This window comes from Odocoileus virginianus, chromosome 10 (genome assembly GCF_023699985.2).
Source record: "Odocoileus virginianus isolate 20LAN1187 ecotype Illinois chromosome 10, Ovbor_1.2, whole genome shotgun sequence".
Taxonomy (NCBI): Eukaryota; Metazoa; Chordata; class Mammalia; order Artiodactyla; family Cervidae; genus Odocoileus; species Odocoileus virginianus.
Window position 1 is genome coordinate 11,682,427 of NC_069683.1, and position 24,020 is coordinate 11,706,446.

Below are 24,020 nucleotides of genomic sequence, written 5' to 3' on the forward strand. Positions count from 1 at the left end.
GACGTAGCCACCAGGAAACAATGGTTGACTTTATTTTTCTGGGCTCCAAAATCACTGCGGATGGTGACTGCAGCAATGAAATTAAAGGACGCTTACTCCTTGGAAGGAAAGTTATGACCAACCTAAAGAGCATATTAAAAAGCAGAGACATTACTTTGCCAGCAAAGGTCTGTCTAGTCAAGGCTATGGTTTTTCCATTGGTCATGTATGGATGTGAGAGTTGGACTACAAAAAAAGATGAGTGCCAAAGAATTTATGCTTTTGAACTGTGGTGTTAGAGAAGACTCTTGAGAGTCCCTTGGACTGCAAAGAGATCCAACCAGTCCATCGTAAAGGAGATCAGTCCTGGGTGTTCATTGGAAGGACTGATGTTGAAGCTGAAACTCCAATACTTTGGCCACCTGATGCGAACAGCTGACTCATTGGAAAAGACCCTGATGCTAGGAAAGATCGAGGGTAGGAGGAGAAGGGGACGACAGAGGATGAGATGGTTGGATGGCATCATCAACTCAATGGACATGAGTTTGGATGGACTCTGGGAGTTGGTGATGGACAGGGAGGCCTGGCATGCTGCGGTTCATGGGGTTGCAAAGAGTCGGACACGACTGATTGACTAAAGTGAGCCACCAGGAGGCAGTAATTTGGGTGTGTGATCTGAAATAACACAAAAGACTTCTTCCTTTAGCAGCTGAATTATATAATAGTCCCTTGCATATCTGAAATGCTACCATTCAGACTCTGCAACCTTAGAGTGTTCTCAGAAATAGGAAATCCATCTCTGCAATCCATATACACATTGAATTGTAATTGTGCTATGTGACCATCTGGCCCACCAAACTGTGGACTTTCTAGAGCAGAGATTATGTCTTGCTACCACTCCATCTCCAGTGCTAACTGAAGCACCTGCACAAAATTACACTCAGTGAATGTACATAGGATGAAGGAACAGTGCATATAGATCATCCTAGCCTTCTTAGCACAGTATTTGGTACATCACAGAAGTTCAGCAAATACTGAAAGAACAAAGGTCACCAAGGACCAAGACCACATCTTTCCATCCCTGAATCCCATGTCTAGCAGAGTGCTTGTTTCAGGCAAAGGCCAGGCCAGCGTGAGAGCACTTTGTGAAATACCACGGCTTTCCTGGTCGCATCCCCTTCACTTTCAAAGGGGAATTATAGTCATCACATGCTCACAAACAAAACCAACCCCACTGTTCTGGGCCTCTGCGGTCTCACTACTGTTCCTTTTATCTGTTCTGATCCCAGGGAGGTCAGTAGTGCTCTGAGCACATCCAGTTTTCAATCTCCAAGCATTAAAGCCAAGTTATGTGCCAGAGCTCAGACATCTCAGGAGTTGCCAGATGGAGGATCTGCTCTCCATGCAACCTTAGGAATGCTGAGACTAAGCCAGTGGGTCTATTCCACCTGATTAAAAGCAAGAACACAGTAGACTTGCCTCTCAGATGTTCCACAGAGAAATAAGAATTCTGGCAGCTCAGCCTTGAGTTCACTCTGCTGAGAGATACTAGGGGTGAAGGGGGTGTATGATGATCAAATGAGAGAAGATTGGTCCCCAGAGAGGTCATGTCTTTCCCCTTCCTGATCAGGCACCTACCTCATGGGAAGAAGGACCTGGATACCAACATCTCAAACTTCCTTGTAGGTAACATAACTTCAGAAATCAATAGGGAATATATTAAAGTAATTTCACCCAGTGCTCTCAGGGCACTTAGGCTATGGGGCTCTATGCTGTTCTGAGGGCAATTAGATCCAGCTCTTGCTTATCATGAACTCAATCACGTGGTTTTTTGCATATGACACTATCCCAAGGACGGGTTCAAGGAATTATGGACCACAAATGTCAGAAACTGAGACAGCACTTCTCCTGGCCTTTGGTGTGGATGAGTGTGAGGCTATAGAACAGTGGTTCTCAACCATGGGTGATTTTGCCCCCAAGAGGCTATGTGGCAGCATCTGGAGACATTTTTTTCATTTCCTACCTGTGTGGGAAAGAAGTGTTCCTGGCATTTAGCGGGCAGAGGCTAGAGAGGCTAAGAAACGTCCTACAATGCAGAATACAGCCTCCTACCACCACAGCAAAGGTAATCTGAGCCAAAATCACCACACTGCTATTGAGACACTCTTCTCAGAAGGAAACAAAATTTTTCCAAATTGATATTTATCAGTATTAAACTGGATGTTGGTTTGAAAACACTACATGTGAGTTTACTACTCTGCTTGACCTCATCTGTATTAAATTTCCTGTCATGAATAGTTTTACAAATGGCATAATAACACTTTGTAAGATCAGTGTGCTCTTTCCCAGTCTTAAACATAATTGTCATTAATTTAGCCTGATTAAAATTAAAGTTGAAACAAAAATGCCAAGTTTCAACTAGTGATTAAGAGACTATTATGATCATATATTTTTAATTATTTTACAGGTTTTAACATAAGATATCATGTAAAAAACCCAAACAAACTTTCTGGCCAATCCAATAATTGCTTTTGAAAGTACAAAGTCTGAATTAACCATTATCATTTTTTTTCATTATCCATTATATTTTTAAAAAAACACTAGGAAGAAGATTAGCCAATAATTGCATAAAATCCCCAAATATTTTAGAAAATCTACATTCATTATGTACATATCATCACTGAGTTTCTGTGGGAAGCTGTAAGTCAAAATCTTTTCTCTGTTGAAGGATTCAGTTTAATACATCTAAGGAAGATGAGTTTTTAAAATGAGTCTATGAATGTGCATTACAGGAAGATGCATTTGTTAAAATATTTGTGTATGAGACTATTTGCTCACCTAAAGTGATAAATTTTCAGAAAAGGTTGGTGTTATTTTCTAACCTGGTGAAGATTAACCCATTGACTATGGCCACCCTTGCCTAGTTCTAGTTAAACTCTGCCATTATAAGAAAAGTATAGATTCTTTACCAATTAGGGAGAGTACTACACAACTTTCACCTTAAGAAAAGTTGTTTTGCAAGTTAAAACGAAGATGTGAATCGGTCAGCTTACCCTTTTTATGTTTATGCCACTACTTACTATTCCAGGCTCCTTTGCATCTAGGTATAGGCATATGACCTAGTTCTACTCAATAAGAGCAAAATAAGAATTGTTCTGAAGTCCTTGGAACTGTTCTCTGAAATAAAATGAAAACCCTTCTCTTCTTACATGTGAGCACGTAGTACCGAGAGCTACTGTAGACATCTTGCAGCCGTGAGGGGACAGCCAAGGGAATTGAAGGGGCGCCCACCAGATTCTCGGGCATCATAGGAATAACGAAACAACCCTGGGTCCACTGACCTCCCAACTTCTTGTTGAGTAAGCAACAAATGTTACTGGCTTAAGCCAGGGGCTGGCACACATTTTTCAGTAAAGTGCTACATAGAAAATATACAGGCTTTGCAAGCAGAGTCATGAATGTAGAAAACAAACTTATAGTTACCAAGAGACAATGAGGGGTCGGACAGATTGGGAGGTTGGGAGTGATGTGTCCGCACTGCTCTATATGAAATAGATAACTTGTGAGAACCTCCTGTTCGGCATGGGGAACCCTACTCGGCGATTTTTGGTGACCTAAATGAGAAGGAAATCTAAAAAGAGGGCACATATGTACTCACGTGACTGATTAACTTTGCTCCACAGCAGAAACTGACCACATTGCAAGGCAATTTACTCCAATAAAAATTAATTAATAAACAAATATAAGACGATTTTCATATGTAAAAAAAGGAAACATATTGGCTTTGCAGACCACACAGTCTCTGTCATAACTACTCAACCATACCTCTCCAACACAAAAGCTGCCATAGATAAAAAGAGTAGAATAATGAGGCATGACTGTAATCCAATAAAACTTATTTATGGGCAACAAAGCTTAAATTTCACTTAACTTTTATGTGTCACAAAATATTATTTCACTTTAATCTTTTCAACCATTTGAAAATGTAAAAGCCTTTCTTGGCTCACAGGTCATACAAAAACAGGCAACATCTTGGCTTAAGCCACGCACGACTGAGTGACTAACACATAGACACACGCACAGAACTCAGGGCACAGATAACAACTGTCTAGAAAGGAATTCAGTTCAATTCAGTCACTCAGTCATGTCCGACTCTTTGCGACCCCATGAACCGCAGCACGCCAGGCCTCCCTGTCCATCACCAACTCCCGGAGTCCACCCGAACCCATGTCCATTGAGTCGGTGAAAGGGTCTGTGAAGCTATTCAGATGGAGATGTGAATGGCTGTATATTTATATATATGGCTGAGTCTCTTTGCTGTTCCCCTGAAACTATCACAACATTGTTAATCTGCTATACGCCTACACAAAATTAAAAGCTTGGGGGAAAAGGATATGAATGGCTGCATGCCTGCTCAGTCGCTGTCACGTCCGTCTCTGCAACCCCGTCAACTGTAGCCTGCCAGGCTCCTCTGTCCATGGGATTATCCAGGCAAGAACACTGGAGCAGGTTGCCATTTCCTCCTCCAGGGGACCTTCCTGACCCAGGGATCAAACCCTCCTCTTCTGCTGTCTCCTGCATTAGCAGGCAGATTCTTTACCACTGAGCCACCTGGGAAGCCCATGTGAATGATTAATCATAGCTTTATTATATTTCACTTCCCACAGACCTTTCCATTCTAACAATGTCCTACTTCCATGAAACAAAGCTCCTACTGTGGAATTTGAGGCATTGGATTCAGGTTAATGAAGGGGGGAAACTAAAATTAAGTATTTTTTTAAGGAAATATACAACTTTAATAGGGTTGATACTTGAGAACATAAATTCCTAAAAATCACCTTTATATTTTTTCCATTTAAAAAACATCAGAGAGAAAAGTTTTCTGCTATGATAGAATTATATATACAGTTGTCAAGAGCTGATAAGATGATTCCTGCTAAGTGAACTTTGACAAACTTAACTGATCAAGACTATTCCTACTAGTTTGAAAAGCCATCTATAACAGTATATGAAAGGATGAGAGAGATGTGCTGAGTGCAGATGCCACAGAGTTGGGAGATATTTAAATAATATTTTCACTTACTAGAAAACTTGAAATAGTTATATGCTTAGTAATGTTTTTTTTCAGTTTTTAACATTTTTGAAAGTGTTATTTTGTATTGGGCTTTAGGTGATTAGCTAACAATGTTGTAATAGTTTCAGGTGGACAGTGAAGGGACTCAGCCATACGTATACATGTATCCATTCTTCCCCAAATGCCCCTTCCATCCAGGCTGCCACATAACATTGAGCAGAGTTCCATGTGCTATACAGTAACCTTTGTTGATTACCCATTTTAAATATAGCAGTGGGTACATGCCCATCCCAACTCCCTGTGCACGCTAAGTCATTTCAGTCGAGTCCGACCCTTTGTGACCCTATGGACGACAGCCTACCAGGCTCCTCTATCCATCGGATTCTCCAAGCAAGAATACTGGCGTGGGGTGCCATTTCCTTCTCCCCCACACTCCTTAACTAGGCCTAAAGTGAAGTATTAATAGAAAAGCCTTCCAGGGATTCCTACAAGAGCACATTGACAGAGGGAAAGAATAAAACATAAACTTCTTTCTCCCAGGACCACAATCTTTCCACACACCTCAGCATGCTAACACCGAGAGGTAAAGTAAACAAACCCAGGCTTCGTAGGTAGAAGGTGACGGAGTGGGAATTCAATCCAGGCGATCCCTCCCTGAAGCCTATGCCCTGTACACTATAGAACGTGAAGAATAATAGCAACGGAGCTCAATTTTCAACTTTCTCCAAAATACAGAGGGCTATGAAAGGCATCCGATTTATTTTATGGAATATAAAGCCCTCACCTAAAATACAAAAAAGTCATGACTAGGTGAAGTTTCGCTCTGTTCCTCATAGTTCACTAAAATCAAACTTGTTTAGTCAGCATATGCGTGCTCAGTTTTCTAAGGTTTTCATTGTTACTCCACCCCTGAGTTAACTTTCTTGCCCCACAGCCTCTTCAAGGCGATTTTCATCTCTGCATTTCTGAGTGTGTAGATGATGGGGTTCAGCATGGGGGTGACCACCGTGTAGAACACGGCCACCAGCTTGTCCTCAGTGAAGGTGGAGGTGGGCCGCATGTAGAGGAAGATGGCGGGTCCAAAGAACAAGGTGACCACCGTGAGGTGAGAGGCGCAGGTGGAGAGGGCTTTGCGTCTGCCCTCTGCTGAATGGTTCCTCAAGCTGAGCAGGATGACAATATAGGAGGACACCAAGAGGAGGAAGGAGAAGACAGAGATTAATCCACTGTTGGCCAACACAACGACCCCCTCCACAGAGGTGTCAGTGCAGGCAAGCTTGAACAAGGGATGGAGGTCACAGAAGTAGTGGTCAATCACGTTGGGACCGCAGAAGGGTAACTGGAGAGTGATAATGATCTGAACCATGGAGTGAAGAAAGCCCCCCAGCCAGGAAGCAGCCAGCAGACGGTGGCACACAGGCCGGCTCACGACGGTTGTGTAGTGCAAGGGCTTGCAGATGGCCACGCAGCGGTCATAGGCCATCACCGTGAGCAGGAAGATCTCAGCAACTCCAAACAAGTGAAAGAAGAATATCTGAGCCACACAGCCCTCCAGGGAGATGGTCTTAATCTCGGAAAGTAAGTCTGTGATGAATTTGGGCACAACAGTGGAGGAGTAGCTGATCTCCACCAGCGACAGGTGACTAAGGAAGAAGTACATGGGGGCACGCAGGCTCTTACTGACTCTAACCGTCAGGACGATGAGGCCGTTGCCCACCACCGTGGCCAAGTACACGGGCAGAAACACCACAAAGCATGCTCTCTGCACCTCTGGGTCCTGGAAAAGACCGGCGATAATTAACTCAGTCACGTTATTGGTCCTCGCCATGGAATCCATTCAGGTGTGCTGGATAAGAGATACTGAGAGCCCTGTAATAAAAGGAACACTGATCATAATGAATTCACTGGATATATAGCATGTTGGGCAATGCAAACAATATTATAATTCACTTACTATGATATCATTCATTTAGCCAATATAAACTTATTCAGCATTAAATATGACCAGTCTAACAACAATTTATATATCAGAAATCTAAGGCTCAGAGAATATGTTATTTACCCAAGATCACACAGAAAGCAGTGGATTCTGGGACTCAGAACCAGACTTCTGACTTTAGCCACAATTCTTTTTAGTCCATTATAAGATATTCTGAATTTAAGGAATCATTTAAGTTTGGAGCTTATAGTTTTATTATCCTTATTGCATTTTTCCGTGTTCTTTGCCTCATTGTATTTTGAATGCTCTCTCCTATTGGGGAATTTTCATGAGACATTTCTGTTCCTAACTTCCTTTTTCCCTTATCTCTGCCTCAGGTAATCGTCCCCCCACTGATATTTCTGCCCTTTTCCAAAAGGTCTTCTGTCCTAATTTCTTCACTCATTTCTGACAGTACTCAGTCTAATCAGGCCAGATTCCTTCTCCAGTCTTGCATCTTCAATAACTATGTTCCTATGACAAATGCTCAAACACATTGGAGATAATTCAATACACTAGCTTGTCACCATCATTACACTATTACTTTCAAAACCCATGTGCCTCTGCTTAAACTACTGACAGATCACGAACTCACAGAGCTTGTCCTTAGATAGCATTGTTATGGATGGCCAGCCTGCTTATTCTTTTTCCAGGTTAGTATAGAATTTCTCTATGAGTTACATCCCTGGAACATACTTACTGACACCCCTTACACATCTATACAACCCCAAACTAGAGGGAAGAAATACAGATCATGATACCACCTCAAGCTAACAATGTCATGTAATTCAAAAAAATATCTTCCAGATTAAGCTAACCAACTAGGACTTTTTTCACCACATAAAGTCCATGAGACATAAGAATGAAATAGCATTAATACTTTGAATTTCTAAGTTTTATCCCATTATTTTTCCCCTTATCTCCAGGAGTTGGTGATGGACAGGGAGGCCTGGCATGTTGCAGTCCATGGGGTTGCAAAGAGTCGGACATGACTGAGCAACTGAACTGAATTGAGCTATCTCTGATTTTATACTAAAATTTTCAAAAACTATAGCTTTGGACATGATACAAATGAACTTATTTACAAAACAGAAAAAGAAATAAAAATAGGGGGAAAAAGAAAAGAAAAGAATAAAAGATGGAAAGGCTTCAACCCCAGGGATACAAGCAATCATGGAAACATTTCCATTCACCATGATTCCAAAGTTTTCCCATACAGGACTTTGTTTCTTAGGCTGCCATATTAGGTTTGAACAGCTTTTCCATTTCCTGAGGTCTGTTCATTTAGATAGCAATTCAATACTGTTGTATCTACTCTAGTGTTGGGGGTGTGGGGAATATTATTTTTGTAAAGGGTTTAGGAACATATGGTTCACTTTAAAAGAGCAGAAATTCTGTCCTGTCAATTTATTCACACTAAGGAAAAACATGTTGGTTGCTTACATGCCTTGCTCTTGTTAGGATCCTTCCTTTATATTTGTTGGCTTTTACAATTTTGACTCGAATGGTCATGAAAGAACTATTACCTTACGCCCTCCAAAGCTTAATCAGCCTTTGAAATGTACACCTCTCAGAGCTGTTAGTAAACACAGATTTTTGCTTGTTTGCAAAAACAAGAAAGAAATATACCTTTGAAGAACTGAAAAAGAAAACCTCAACAGCAAGGAGCAGAACTAACAACAAAAGAACAAAACCCAAAGATCAGTGATCTGGACTGATGGAAACAAATCAGTTCGTGTCAGAATTTCTCAGGTAAGGACATAAGCCGAGGTTAAGACTGTACAAAGTCACTGAACTTGAAAAATGATTAAGAAACGAGTATTCTGGAGCAAGGAAAAGACTAGAGAAAGAGGTCATGACTTCTGAGAGAGTCAAAGAAATGACTGAGGTGAGTCTGAAACACACTGAAAATAAATGCTCATAAAGCATGTATACTATTTTCGAGGCTTCCCTGGTAGCTCAGATAGTAAAGAATCTGCCTGCAATGCAGGAAACCCAGGCTTGATCCCTGGGTCAGGAAGATCCCCTAGAGAAGAGAATGGCAACCCACTCCAGTATTCTTGTCTGGAGAGTTCCATGGACAGAGGATCCTGGTAGACTATAGTCCATGGGGTCACAATGACTCAGACACAACTGAGCAACTTTCACAACAACAAAAAAATAAATGTTCATAAAACATAAATACTATTTTTAATGAAAAAGTAAAAGATTGGTACTTGGAGAGTTGGCATGGGTGAAAAAATAAGCAGTTTTATATTAAGTTGTAGACGTGGAGATCAGAACGACCATTCTGAGAACAAATAGTATGCATCAAATGCACACCCCTTTGTTCCTACAATTAATATTCCATGAAGACATGAGTTAAGTGTACAAGTGTTGGAAGCTGTGCTCTGTTGGATCCAGTTCAGACCAGCTCAGGAGAACCTGTCACAGGCGTCTCTTTGCAACTCCACACATCACATTGGTAGCTTGAAATCAGCCTTGGTGGGAGCATGTTGGAAAGCAGGAAATGACACAAATCAGTGCTGTTTACTTAGGAGAGCCAGTTACTATTTACCAGCGCACCACTGATAGGAGGCTGGGGGAGAGCCTTTCTGCTACATTCCTGGTGTTTACTCCACACAGAGGAAGTTACAGCCACTATCCCAGCCCCATGCTGCACAGCAGTGGAGGAGTAAATGGGGAGCAGAGATCAGGCATGCCCTCTCCTCCTTTCCTTGGAGTGAGGAGCTGCAGAGAGAACACCTCTACACTGCCCTGGGACGAGCTCTGTCCAGCGAGGTGGAGACCAGCTGCTCTGGAGGGAAGGTCCCACCTGTGCCTGGGTCAGTCACTCAGTCGTGGCCAGCTCTTTGCAACCCTACAGACTGTAGCCCCCCTGGCCCCTCTGTCCAAGGGATTCCCCTAGAGTAGGAAACAGCAACCTACTCCAGCATTCTTGCCTGGAGAATGCCACGGACAGAGCAATGGTGCCCTTTTGATATAAGTCCCAGGTATAATACTTGCCATGAATGGATGTGAAGCTTTACCTAATTCTGAGACTAGGGTTTAGTAAAGCCACTTGTAGCAGATTATACACCACAATCTTCATTATCATCTTTTCCTGATGATATCTTTGATCCTAAACAAAGATAATGTTTCTTCCCTTCAAAATGCCTATTCCTTTAATTTAGAAATTAATTCATCATTCACATAGAAAGAGATATATTGTTTCTTCAAACCCCCAAATGATATCTCTCACAAAAAAAGTATGTTATACCAACATAAATAACCACCAAATCTGCAGTGGGATTCCCTGTCTGCCTTAATGGGAATCAGAACAATACAATTTCTTGGAAGTAAAATAAAAATAATAGGAATTGCCCTTTGCAGAAGCCAAGGAGTTTTGCCATTCACAAAGAAGAAAGAAGCTACCTACTAGAGAGGTAAAATTCTAGGAAGGTAGACGCTGCAGAGAAATTGTGTTGATGGTCATGCCAAACAAAAGCAGCATTGCTAAACACATCACAGTGTGGTAGGATTTCCAATAGAGGCACCAGGGACCCAAAATCATTAAAAATACCTGAAACAATCTCCCACCTTGGAAAATCAAGCAGCTCAATGGTTGAAAGATAAGACTGTGATTCTCAAGAATCACCATTACTACATTCACACTTACAAACTCAAGAAAATGATTTGGACAGAGATTAGGGTCAAATCAGAGAAGGAAATGGCAACTCACTCCAGTATTCTTACCTGGAAAATTCCATGGACAGAGGAGCCTGGTGGGCTACAATCCATGGGGTCACAAAGAGTCGGACACAACTGAGTGACTGACCCCACAAAGTTGAATCTAATAAGACTAAACTACAGAATAACACGAGACCTATAGCAAGTGTGACCTGGAAGATACTTGGAGGCATCATCAAACTCCAAGATGCCCAGGATTGTCACTATGATGTCCCAAGTGATCCATGCCTCCCTTTCATTCCCATACCCACTCAGTCACTACATCCCATTCGTTTTGTCCTTGATCATCTCTCCTGTGGGCCATTGTTTTTCCCATTCTTCCTGCTACCACCTTCTTAACTGCTGTCAGCTGATAACGGAGATTACGGAAGCCTCTTAGGCTCCAGATGCTCCCACTCCTGCAGACTACGGCCAGAAAATTGTTCCTTAGACCCTTCTTTCCTCGGATCCTACACTGGTTGGGAATGAATGGGGAAAACCTAAGCTCCCCGGCTCACTTTTAAAGACTTGAACAGGTTGAGCCACCTCAACTATCACCCTCCTACCCACTAAACTTCGACTCACATCTATTCAACTCAGGGTCCTCTCCTCCTCACACAAGCCCACCCTGATCATCCCCACCACAGAGCCCCCCTTCACCAGAAATGACCTCTCCTTATCCCTTCCAGTTCGACCCTCCTTCCCACCCAGTCCTGTCGGTTCAATGATGCTTGCCCTTAAGACTCCTCCAACCGTCTGTGTCTTCTCTTCTCTCGCACTGTAATTCCTTTGGTGGCTATCCTTAAATGTAAATCTTATCATGATACTTCTCTACCCAAAATCTAGCGACAGCCCCCCATTGCCCATGGCATAAAATATAATATTCTCATTATGAATTCCAGGTCCTTCTTGACCTGACCATCGCCTGTCTTTGCATCCTTGTTTTTTCATTACCCAATTGAATATCATACAGGTATTCCTTAATACAAAGTTTCTTTCCTCTATCTCTATGTTTAGTATTCCTACTTTAGAGATAAAGAACCTCACTACTATAGGAGTAATACAGTCTTTTCTTTGGTCTCTCGTAGTACTTTACCTTTTTTAAATCATTTCATAATTATAGTTACTGAGTCTATACATACTGTCATATATTATGATGACATTCAAAATTTTCTGCTTAATATTCTTCTTCAGTCTTTATTATTAATTGCATTTTTGGTTAATAATTATAGCTAGCATTGCAATAGTACTTACCATTTGCTATACATACATTAATTCATTTAATTCTCACAACAGGCCTGTGATGTGGGTATTATTATAATCACTGTTTTCTTTTTATACAGATGAGGAAACAGGAGCATATATAAGGGAACTAACTGGCCATTCCTACCATCTCTCCCACTTAAGTGAGAAGACATACCTCTTTGTTCCCTGCAATGCTGCCTCCCCAAGAAACATGGAAAGATGTGACCAGCATGTAAAAGCCTAAATCAGCATTGGAGCAGGTACATCAGGTTACCTGCTGGAATCGGGACCAGAGCCAGTGATAGACAGAATACAGACAATGGCCAGAGAAATAAAAGAGAGCTTCACATGTAAATGGGACTGGTCTCAGAATGAAGCAACAGAACCTGCATCTCAACCATGTGGTTCTCACTTGATAATCCCAAATGTTGCCTCTCAGAATCACAAAATTGTAAAAGACTCACAAATCACCAAATCTTATGTTATGTATATTTTACAAAAAACAAATGAATAAATTGATTCCTTGTCCTGTACTCTCCCTCCAAAAAATCTTCAAAATCAACCACCTAATTAACAAATGAGAGACTTCCCTGGTTGCCCAGGGGTTAAGACTTCCCATGCAGGGGGGGCACGGGTTTGATCCCTGGTCAGGGAAGTTCCCACATGCCTGTGACATAACCAAAAAGAAATAAATAGTATGCAATTTATAAGTTAACAAATGAGCATTTGTGGCTGAAATAGAACTGACTTGCCCAATATCATACGGCTAGTCAGAAACTCTACAACTTACTTCCAGCAGCATCACCCACCCTTAAGTCAGAGAACCTGGTGTGGTCCGCTCTGCCTTAGGGCAGGGAACTGGCTCAGATGGATCCCAACTGCATTCAAGTGCCTCCAATGCAGCGTGAATTTAGCTTCTGCTGGAATCGATAGTTACTTTAGGAAATGATCTGGTTTGGAGAAACTGGGAGGGGATGGAGAACTGAATTCATCTCTGGGAATCCTGACAAGCAAGATGCTTTGGCCAATATTAACAGACTCAGATGATTTTCCCCTGATGGCCCCCAGTGAGCCAAGTTCAGGTCACACTCAGCTATGCCACTCTGAGAGTTGTGCTGAAAAGATTTAGAGACCTCCTCCATTCTAACCTCCTTTGTTTATAGACGAGGTGACAGAGGATGAGCCATGTTAATTGGATCCCAAGGCACACGCCAGTTAGTTGCCAGGTTACTAACTTAGAAATCAGTGTTCTTTCAACAACACTAGGCTGCCTTCTGATGGTACTGTGTGGTGGTTGCTACTGGACTCAAGATCAGATCTTGTACCCGAGAACAAGTCGACAATATTCCTGGGACTTTGAGAAAACAAAAAGATCATGGCTAAGACAAATCAGCAAAAACAAAATGGAAAATACAGAGGATTTGAATCTGGATTAACATCTGGATTTATAAAATATTGAAGAAATACAAATAAGCCCAGGAAGCAGCAACGCAGAGGTTTTTAAGAACCTGCCTTTCCTGTAGACAAACCTGCCCACCCACTGAAAATTCAAGGGCTGTGATTAAATGCTTAGATCCTTGAACTATTTGAAATAAATTAAGCCACACATATGATCAAGGGAAAAATTTCCCCATGGAATTTCCTTTTTATAGGGTGAACTTTACAAAGTTAACTATGACTTGGGGAGAGATTCAAAATCACTTTCAATTAGCTTAGTGAGATTTCTATAAAGTTTTTGCACTCAAGAATGAGACAGTAAGAGAGGAAACTTGAAAATAAGATGAAGGAAAAGTTTTTCCAGGGTGTACTACTGAGAATTAACAGGAGAATAAGTAGAGGAAAAAAAGGACTGGACAGGGAGCCAGGACCCCTGGGCACTAGTTGGGTTCAGGGGTTGATTAACTATCTGACTTAAGCCATGTCATCTCACCTTTTACCCTGTCATTCTCCCCTGTTTCCATTTCTGTATAAAGTGACACAAAGTTGGCCTAGGCTAACTCCACTGTACCTCCTGATTCTAACATTCATGGATTCAAGTCTAAGCCACTTAGATCCCCCATGCCTCAGTCTCTTCACCAATGCCTGGAACATAGTAATGCTCATTAAGTTTTGCTGAATAAATTATTGAATGTACCTAAAAACTCCAAAGTGAGTGAATGATTAGTAAGTTATGCCACAATTGGACTCTGCAATATAACCAACCCATCAAAATCATTTTTATAAAAAGAGTTTAATTACATGGGTAATAGATTCCCAGGTGGCTCAGCATAGAGAATCCGCCTGCCAAAGTAGGAGATGCAAGAGATGCAGGTTCAATCTCTGGGTCAGGAAGATCCCTTGGAGGAGGAAATGGCAATGGAATCTAGGCAATCCAGTATTCTTGCCTAGAAAAATCCCATGGACAGAGGAGCCTAGTAGGCTACAGTCCATAGAGTCGCAAAGATTCTGACACGACAGTGTACCTGAGCACATAATAGACTGTAAAAGACTGCCTGAGATGATGTGCCAATTCTTATATCCTTTATCCTCTTCCCTTTTGGAACAGGGAGGAACCCTCATATTTAGCAGAACATAACTCTACATAGAAGAAAATATTTTAGTTTACAATCTCCCTTGCAAATAAGGGTAATCACGTGACTAACTTCCATCAAATAATGTGAAAGTAAAAGTGCTATATGGCACTTTTGAAAAACCTAAAAAGAAAGGAATTCATTTGCCCCTTCCCCTTACTCCTTTCCTGCTTCCTAGGAAGAGAGACAAAATGTGGGAGCTGTGTCATCCAGTACCGTACCCACTAGCCCCGTAAAGTGTTTTACATTTAACTTGTTAAAATTAAATACAGTTTAAAATTCCATTCCGTGGTCTGGAGAGCCACATTTCAACTCCTCAATTGTCACCATCACATAGGACAGCACAGACAGAGGACATCTCTAGCACGGCATAGAGTTCTACTGGATAACACCGGAATGTAGCTCTAGCAGCCCTTGGAGGTGATGAGGCTAAACCTGCATGACTGAGATGGCAGACTCTAGGTTTCTGGTAACACTGTTAGACCTCAATAATCACGCTGGCTTCTCTCCCTCTATACTTCTGTCTTATCAGCTGCTCTGTTTTTCTGTTATATGCAGCTCAAACTATACCCAAAAGGATACAAATAATAAATGGGAAGAGAATACAAAATTGTATACACAGGGTAGTTTTCTGCCCTCTACAAATTTCCCTTTGTACTATTATATTTATTGCCTAAAAAATACATTTTCTTGGGTTTTATTTTATGTTGTAATGGAACTGACAATTGAGAACCTAACGAGGAGGTCTCCAATGCTAAGTGTTATATCATTACACTTCTGTGAAATGAGAAGGCATTTTAAACATTTTACAATCTCTGCCTCTTAAAATAAAATAAATGTTTTCATTGATTCCTGTGTTTTTTCCAGTGAGACCAGAAAACAAGTGATCAATTATCCCTCAATAGACCAACTGACTCTCAATCCTCAATAGATGAGATAATCCCTGAGAATTTTGACAGCTTAGTAGAAATAGATATTATCTGTGCTTGCAATATCCAATGACTCAAGTTCATTGCTAATGTCCTTTCTGTAGATCTCAGGAGAAAATGAAACATCCACATGAATAAGCAACTCGTATCACAGCCTGCAGACTAACATCCTAGCCTGCTACATCAAGGACTGAGAGAAAGGGAGGGCAGCTCCTCTGAGTTTAGGTCTTGACCAAATGCTTTAAAATGTACATAAACAAAACACTGTTGACCCTTGAGAAACACAGGGGTTAGGGGCACTGACTCCTTGTGCAGTCAAAATCTGAGTATAAATTTTGACTTCCCAAAACTTAACTGTAAATAGACTAGTGTTAACTGGAAATTCTGTTACTATATGTTTGGTCTGTTATACGTATTATATACTGTATTCTTACAATAAAGCAAGCTAGAAAAAAAGAATGTTTTAAGGAAATCATAAGGAAAAGAAAACATATTTATAGTGCATGCGTGCCTGCTCAGTCGCTTCAGTCGTGTTCGACTCTTTGTTACCCCATGGACTGTAGCCCACCAGGCCCCTCTGTCCATGGGATTCTCCAGGCAAGAATGATGGAGTGGATTGCCATGCCCTCCTCCAGGGGATCTTTCTGACCCAGGGACTGAACCCATATCTCTTGCATTGCAGGCATATTCTTTAGCATCTGAGCCACTGGGGAAGCCCCATGTTTGCAGTACTATACTGTATTTATCAATATTGTAAATTTGTGTCTTCTGTTTACAAAATGGATCATCTGTCAGTACCTACATCAATATCATCTTATATGATACAAAGCACTGTAGATGTTGGATATGTTACCAACACTAGACATTAACAATGTGAATATAATGAGAAAAAGAAATTTGTATTTATTGGCAGGTATACTGATTCATGGGCTTCCCTGCTGGCTCAGACAGTAAAGAATCCAGCTGCAATGCAAGAGACCAGGATTTGATCCCTGGGATGGGAAGATCCCCTGGAAAAAGGAATGGCAACTCTCTTCAGTATTCTTGCCTGGAGAATTCCATGGGCAGAGAAGCCTGGCACACCATAGTCCATGGGGTCACAAAGAGTTGGACACGACTGAGTCACTAACATTTTTTTCATAGAGATTCATGCATTGATAATGAAGCAGCAATATGATCACTTTATGGTAGCCTGTGTCATCAATATGACTGCTTCATAGTAGCCTAGTCTATAACGGTAATGAATAAATTATTATAAAAATTGTATGGCATACAGTATTACAGTAATATTCTTACTGCAGTATTGGAAACACTGTTACTTTTTTTAGAAACCAAATACCTGTGGTGATAGCCTGATATGCAGATTCTCCAATTGAGAGAGGGGGGCACACTATATGGTAACAAAACTTTTTGAAAGCAAAGATATAAAACAGTAAGAAAACTAACACATTGCTAATTTTATATTAATATCACTCATCTTATGCCTATGTAAGTGTAGGTTTTTCCCTTCAACATGTGTCTTTTGCAGAATATGCTACACAATGAATAATCAGGCAATGATGATGGTAAGTCAAAAGATTGCATATACTTCTTACCATGCAGTTAATAGATTCTTCACACAAAGACACCTACACACATACACAGCAGATAAGGTTATTAACTGTATGACATGAGGATTATTTACTCATCATTAAGTGGAAGTAGATCGTCATAAAAGTCGTCATCCTCCTTGTCTTCACGTTGAGTAGACTCAGGAAGAGGAGGGGTTGATCTCGCAGTCTCAGGCAGAGGTGGAAGGGAAGGCAGAGGAGGCAGATGCATTTGATGTAACTTTATGGAAATAGATCGTAATTTCTGACTTTTTGCTTTTCGTTTTCGTTTCTATGTAGTGCTAATCATCCTTCTACTGTGTGGTTTCTGTGCCTGTTTCTTAGAAGAGTCTATGTTTTAAAAGAAGGCAAAATCAGCCTTGACTAATTGGAACCCTTGTCCAGGTTGTCTAGTGTCAAAATGTTTTCTGGTGCTACTTTGATGTCTTCTTCATTTCCTGGCACTGGTTTGGAAGCACTTATCTCCATCAAGGTGTCTTTTGCTAATTCCACTAGTGTGCAATCTGTTAGCTCTTGAATTTCTTCAAGATCCATATCTTGAAACACTGCACTCCCTACCTTTTTTTGTTTTCCATATCCACAGTCTCTTTCATGATCTTCTTGATTGGTTCTGTCATAAATCCTGTGAAGTCATGCACAGCATCTGGAAAGTTTTCTCCAGCAAGAATTTATTGTTTCAGGCTTGATGGTTTCATGGATTTTTCAATAATGGCATCTTCGCTGGTGTAATTATTCCAGACTTTCATGGTGCTTTCTCTATCAGGTTCTCTCCCATAGTGTTGACAATCCTTTCCATGGAGTACCACATATAATGAATCTTAAAGGTCCTTATGCTCCCTCAATCTAAAGACTTAATTATACAACTTGGGTTTGGAGGCAAGCAGACAACTTCTATGCTTTCAGTGTTAATCTCATAGGGTTCTGAGTAATCAAGGGCACTATCCAATACCAAAAGAGATTTAAAAGACAGTCCCTTACTGGCAAGGTACTTCCTGACTTCAGAGACAAAGCGTCAATGGAACCAATAGCTGCAATGATAGCTTTATGGATTTTCTTTTCTTTTTTTTAATAATCATCCTTATACTGGATTCATTTATCTTGAAGTGGCAGAAGACCCTTGCTGCATATCTCAACCTATGGAACATATCAAGCAACTCAACTTTTCTGTAATGTCATGACTTTGCTTCTTAAAAGTACTTCTAGAATCACTAGTGGCACTTCATAATGGTCCCCTAGTGTTATTCAATGTTTATGATATTGCACTAAATATGATGAAAAATACACAAGAACCTCAAGAGATAACTTTTTACTGAGAAAAACTGCAGAGTGACGGCTCATGGGTAATTGATTAGCATCAGATGCATTTTAAGTGTATCTTTGCAACACTTGAGCTCACAGTCATAGCAACAGGAGGTGGCAATGGAATTACTACAGTCATACTATATGTACTACAATTAGTTTTATGCAGTTTGACTTCATACTGCATCTTCACATTTGTTTACATTTCTCTCTACTGCAAATAGTACCATGTTTTACACTTACATGGTCTGTAAGTGTGTGTGTACCTAAGTTTTGATAAATTTTAAGGCAGCAGCATTTCAGGTGGGTTTTTGAGGGTGGATAGGATGTTAACAGGTAGAGAAATCTGAATGACTGTTCAATGAAATAAGCAGACAAGTCCCTTCCAATTACTGCATTACTGTCAAATTTCAATTTATATTAATGTGTGTCTTATATAAGTAGATGCTCCTATATTAGTTATATTATATTGTTGGTCCTTTAATGGACCGGAACCTGGTGGACCAGAGAGTAAGAGAGAGAAAGAGGCTGACATACCCTGGTTTACGCGGAAAGCCAATAGAGCCGTGTTCTTAGGGCAGCGCTGCTGCACGTCGGCCCCAGGCGCGCTCTCGAGTGGGTGAAGGCACGGTGCGCCTTCTCGAGAGGGGCTTAGAAGCCTGGGCAAGAAAGGGAGCTCAGCGGGCCTCCGCGCCCCAAGGAATTAGCCAGAAATAGAGAGAGAGAGACAGAGAGAAAGGGAGAGAGAGAAGAAAGAAAGGAAGAAAGACACGGGGACCCAAGCTCTGATGGAGCAAAGGTGCTTTAATCAACACGGCGTGGGCATATATACTGTCTTACCAGGTGGTTATTCTCAGCAAAGACAAAGATTAAAATTCCAGACTTGCAAAACATAAGATGATCCCTATCAAAGAGAGAGAGCTGCAAACAATCACCTTTTACCATTTGGCTCATAAAAAGGAAGAGGGTACTTATCACTGTGATGAGAAATGCCTGGATTCCTCAGCCCCGGGAAAGGCGTGCCTCTCCTCTTAATTCCTGAATATTCAGGAATCGACAGGGGCCAGAGGGTTCCTGACAGATCCAAGACAGCCCACGGGAAGCCTCTTGTTCAAGGCTTACTGACATTATATAGGCTATATCATCTTCTTGTATTTATCACTCTATCAGTGTGTAATGTCTTTTCTTGTCTTTTATTATAGATTTTCTTTTAAAGCATACTTTGTCTGATGTGCATATTGGTATCGCAGCTTTCTTTCCATTTCCGTTTTCATGATATGTTCCTTCCGTCCCCACACTTTCAGTCTGTTTGTGTCTTTAGCTCTGAAGTAAGTCTCTTGGAGGCAACACTTAGATAAGTCTTGCTTATTTATCCAAATAACCTCCCTAAGTCTTTGGTTAGAGCATTTAGACCAGTAAAATTTTAAGTAATTGTTGACAGGTATGGACTAGTGGTTTTGCCATTTAGTTTCTGATTGTTTTTGTAGTTCTACTCTCTTCTTCTTTTAGACTCTTCCCTTGTGGTCTGATGATTTTCTTTAATGTTTTTTGTGTTTCTTTCTCTCTAGTTTTTGTGTATATGTTGTAGGTTTTTGATTTGTGGTTATCATGGAGCTCATATCAGTTCAGTTCAGTTCAGTCGCTCAGTCGTGTCCAACTCTCTGCAACCCCATGAATCGCAGCACGCCAGGCCTCCCTGTCCATCACCAACTCCCAGAATTTACTCAAACTCATGTCCATCGAGTCGGTGATGCCATCCAGCCATCTCATCCTCTGTCGCCCCCTTCTCCTCCTGCCCCCAATCCCTCCCAGCAACAGGGTCTTTTCCAATGAGTCAACTCTTCCCACGGAGCTCATATATGTTGACCTATATCTACTTGTTTTAAACTGATTGTCATTTAAATGCAAACACATTTTAAAATCTCTACATTTTTTACTCCTCCCCACATTTTTTGATGTTATAGTCTACATCTTCATGCATATTCCTTAACTCTTTATTGTAGTTATAGATGATTTTACATTGTTTGTCTTTTAAATTTCATGCTAGTTTATTTAAGTGGTTGATCCGCAGCCTTTACTATATATTTGCCTTTACCAGTGGAATTTTCCCCTTCCTATAATTTCTTAGTTCTTGTAGCCTTTTCTCTTTCCTTTAAGTAGACCCTTTAATACATCTTATAAGGTCAGGTTAGCATTGATGAACTCTTTTAGTTTTTGCTTGTCTGAGAAGTTTATTTCTCCTTCAATTTTGAAAGATAACCTCACTGGTAGATTATCTAGGTGGCAGGCTTTTTCCCTTCAGTCCTCTGATGGAGGTCTCACCTAGAGCCAGTTTCGCTCCCTTCTGAGATGTGCACAGAGGCAGTAGCAGAGGCTCTCTCTGCCCTGGAGCTAGTCTCACCCTCTCCCAAGTGTGCGTACCAAAGCAGGCACTGGCAACGGCCGCTTCTGCCCTGATCAGAAACAGGGGCTGGATCCATTCTGGCTTGTTCCCTCTAGTCTGTGCCCCCTGTCACTAGTGGCAGCCTCTGGCTTGGCGGTAAACAGCCCCAGAGCAGACAGGTAAGGGAGTGGCATGCTTGAGTGGTGCTGGAAGGACAGTGAGATCACCAGGCAGTTTTCAACCTGCTGTCTTTGTGCTGTAACTGGGAGTAAGCAAGGCCATGTGCGTGCTTTTAAGATCAGAGTCTTGGATTCTTAAATCCTTCCGGTAAGCCCCATCGGTTTTCAAACCAGCTAAGACAGCTCCTCTTCCTGGGATCAGACTTCAGGCCTGGGGTGCCTAATATGTAGTTTCAACCCCTCAATACCCTGAATCTATAATATCCTCTCCTTTTCTGGGCTCCCCGCTAGGGATATGAGTCCTAAACAGATCACATCTCCTCCCTTTCCATCAGAATCCATGGGGATCTCTCTTTACAGCTTTGGTTGTAGAACAATTCTGCTAGTACCCACATCAACTTCAGTGAGAGTCACTATATACGTAGCTGTAGTTTTCATATGTTTATGGAGATGAGCCAGCTTCCTCCTGCTCTACCATCTTGATCTCTCTCCTTTCAAAATGTCTTTCGACTAATGTCTTTTTGACATTTTATCATAGTTAAAATCAGATTATGTATTTTGGGTAGAACTATCACACTGACATTTTATGGCTCTTTGTAAATGGCAATAATAAATTTGAGTCATTGTTAAAGGAAGTGTCTACCAGGTTTCACAACTGTAAAGTTACATTTAAATTTTTACAATTCATAAACATCTTGTGGGGAGATCACTTGAGAGTGTATAAAATTTTATTTCTCACCAAGAAAAAGTTTAATGACTGTGTTGGATTACAAACCTTCTGAGAATTGATTTGAGACTATGCATCAAAAGTTATAGTATCTTTTAATGCAGTAAATTTATGATAGCAAGTTAGATTTTAAAATGATAAGTATCATTAAAGATTTGTATTCAAGAATACTTAGCACATTATTTATAGTAGTAAAAATATATAAACAATTTAAACATGTAACAGAAAAATGGCCAGTTAAGTAATAGTATATCCATAAAAGGAAATATTTAACAAGCGATTACAATGAAGCTGTTGAAGATGGGAACCAGTTGGAGTAATCTAAAAACAACAAATCCTAGAAAGTGATTCTTTCTTCAGTTTTATTCACCATCAAGGATCAACACCAAGAGAGCCTCTATTTCTCTTCGAGCTTCATTGCTCTGACCCACAGCCTCTTCATGGCCTTCTTCACTTCAGCATTTCTCAGGGAGTAGATGACAGGGTTGAGCAGTGGGGTGATCACCGTGTAGAACACGGCCACCATCTTGTCCGCAGACAGGGTGGCGGAAGGTCTCAGATAGATGAAGATGCAGGGTGCAAAAAATAAGGTGACCACAGTGATGTGGGACCCACAGGTGGACAGGGCCTTGCGCCACCCCTCGGAGCTCCGAGTCCTCAGATGGAGCAAGATGACCACATAGGAGGCTAAGAGGGCCACGAAGCTGATCACAGACAGGGTCCCCCCGTTGGCAACGATCAGAAGACCAATGAGGAAGGTGTCAGAGCAGGCAAGTTTGAGCAAGGGAAGCACATCACAGAAATAGTGGTCGATCACATTGGGGCCACAGAAGGGCAAGCGGAAGACGAGAAGGATTTGGGCCAAGGAATGCACGAAGCCCCCCACCCATGCTGCGCCCACCAGGAAGGCACACGCCTGCCGGTTCATGATGGTGGTGTAGCTGAGGGGCTTGCAGATGGCCACGTAGCGGTCATAGGCCATCACGGTGAGCAGGAAAGCCTCAGTGCCACCAAACAAGTGGATAAAAGAAAACTGTGTCATGCAGCCCCACAGAGATATGGCTTTCCTTTCAGCCAGAAGATCTGAGTTTGGGGGCTGTCGTCGAGGCGTAGCAGATCTCCACAAAGGACAGGTAGCTGAGGAAGAAGTACATGGGGGAGCTGAGGCTTCTGCTGCTCATGACAGTGAGGACAATGAGGAAATTCCCCAGCATGATGGCTACATACAGGAGCAGAAATATCACAAAGCAGACTTTCTGTACCAGCTGATTGGGAGAAAGTCCCAGGAAAATAAATTCTGTCACATTCTGTGTGTTAGCCATGAAATCACCACCAGAAGACAGTAATTTCAATGGGTGATCTGAAATGAAACAAAAGACTCCTACATTAAGTGGAAAAATTACATAACAATCCCTTGCATGTCCAAGAAGCTTGTGAACTGGATATTGAAGGATTATGAGGAGTTAGGTATGTGAAAAAAAAAAAAAAGGATGAACATGTTTTGGGTGAACACTCCAAAAAAGTGGAAGAGGATGTACAAACCATGAAAATTCACTGACTAAGGCTGGAGTAAAGTGGAAATGGAAACAATAAAGCTGGAAGTAGATTCTGGTATCACTTTATAAAAGACTGCCATGGACTCTGGAGTTCACTAAACAGACAATGGGAAATCCTCAAAAAAAGTTAGGCAACTGAAAAGTAAAATCATTCTGTATGTAGAGGTTGGTCTAGTGGACTAGATGTTGGACTGTGAAAAAAGTGAAAGTGTTAGTAGCTCAATCATGTCTGACTCTTTGAGGCCCCATGGGCTGTAGCCCACCAGGCTCCTTTGTCCATGGAATTCTCCAGGCAAGAATCCTGGAGTAGGTAGCCATTCCCTTCTCCAGTGGATCTTCCTGACCAGAGGATCAAAGCCAGGCCTCCTGCATTGCAGGCAGATTTTTTACCATCTGAACCACCAGCGAAACCCAGACTTTGGACTAGGAGAAACATATTAGAAAATCGATCGCCCCACTGGGTGATGTGGGGGCAGAAAGGATAGTGTTGCTATCTTCATAATTGTCCCTCTATTGGCCTTGAATGCTTTCGGCTTTTACCTACAAATTTCCTTTATCTCACTGCCTTTTGTTCCTTTTCTCTTCTTGGCTTACAAAATAGGAGTCTCACTTTCCCATATGCCCTTCAGAGTCTTCTGAAGAGTTTCACTTGACACTCAGAACTCCTTATTTTTGCTTCTCCTCCTAATTATCTGCTTCTACACTTGGGACACTAGGTGATCTAGTTCCTTGCAAAAGCTCCAGTTCAATACATTCACAATTCTCTACACAGGTACCTTCACT

At 41.4% G+C, this 24,020-nt stretch overlaps 1 protein-coding gene and 1 pseudogene across 1 annotated transcript; both read right to left on the minus strand.

Annotated features, from left to right (window-relative positions):
- Positions 1-5,937: 5,937 nt before the first annotated feature.
- On the minus strand, positions 5,938-6,881 carry LOC139037002 (olfactory receptor 4B1-like). The gene has a single exon (XM_070472851.1). The coding sequence runs from the start codon at positions 6,879-6,881 to the stop codon at positions 5,952-5,954; it is 930 nt and encodes a 309-aa protein (XP_070328952.1). The 3' UTR covers positions 5,938-5,951.
- Positions 6,882-22,078: 15,197 nt separating this feature from the next.
- On the minus strand, positions 22,079-23,003 carry LOC110123546 (olfactory receptor 4X2-like; annotated as a pseudogene).
- Positions 23,004-24,020: the final 1,017 nt, after the last annotated feature.

What these genes read in the sequence shown, in the direction of transcription:
- LOC139037002 (XM_070472851.1), bottom strand. Translation starts at nt 6,881, where the DNA reads ATGGCGAGGACCAATAACGTGACTGAGTTAATTATCGCCGGTCTTTTC.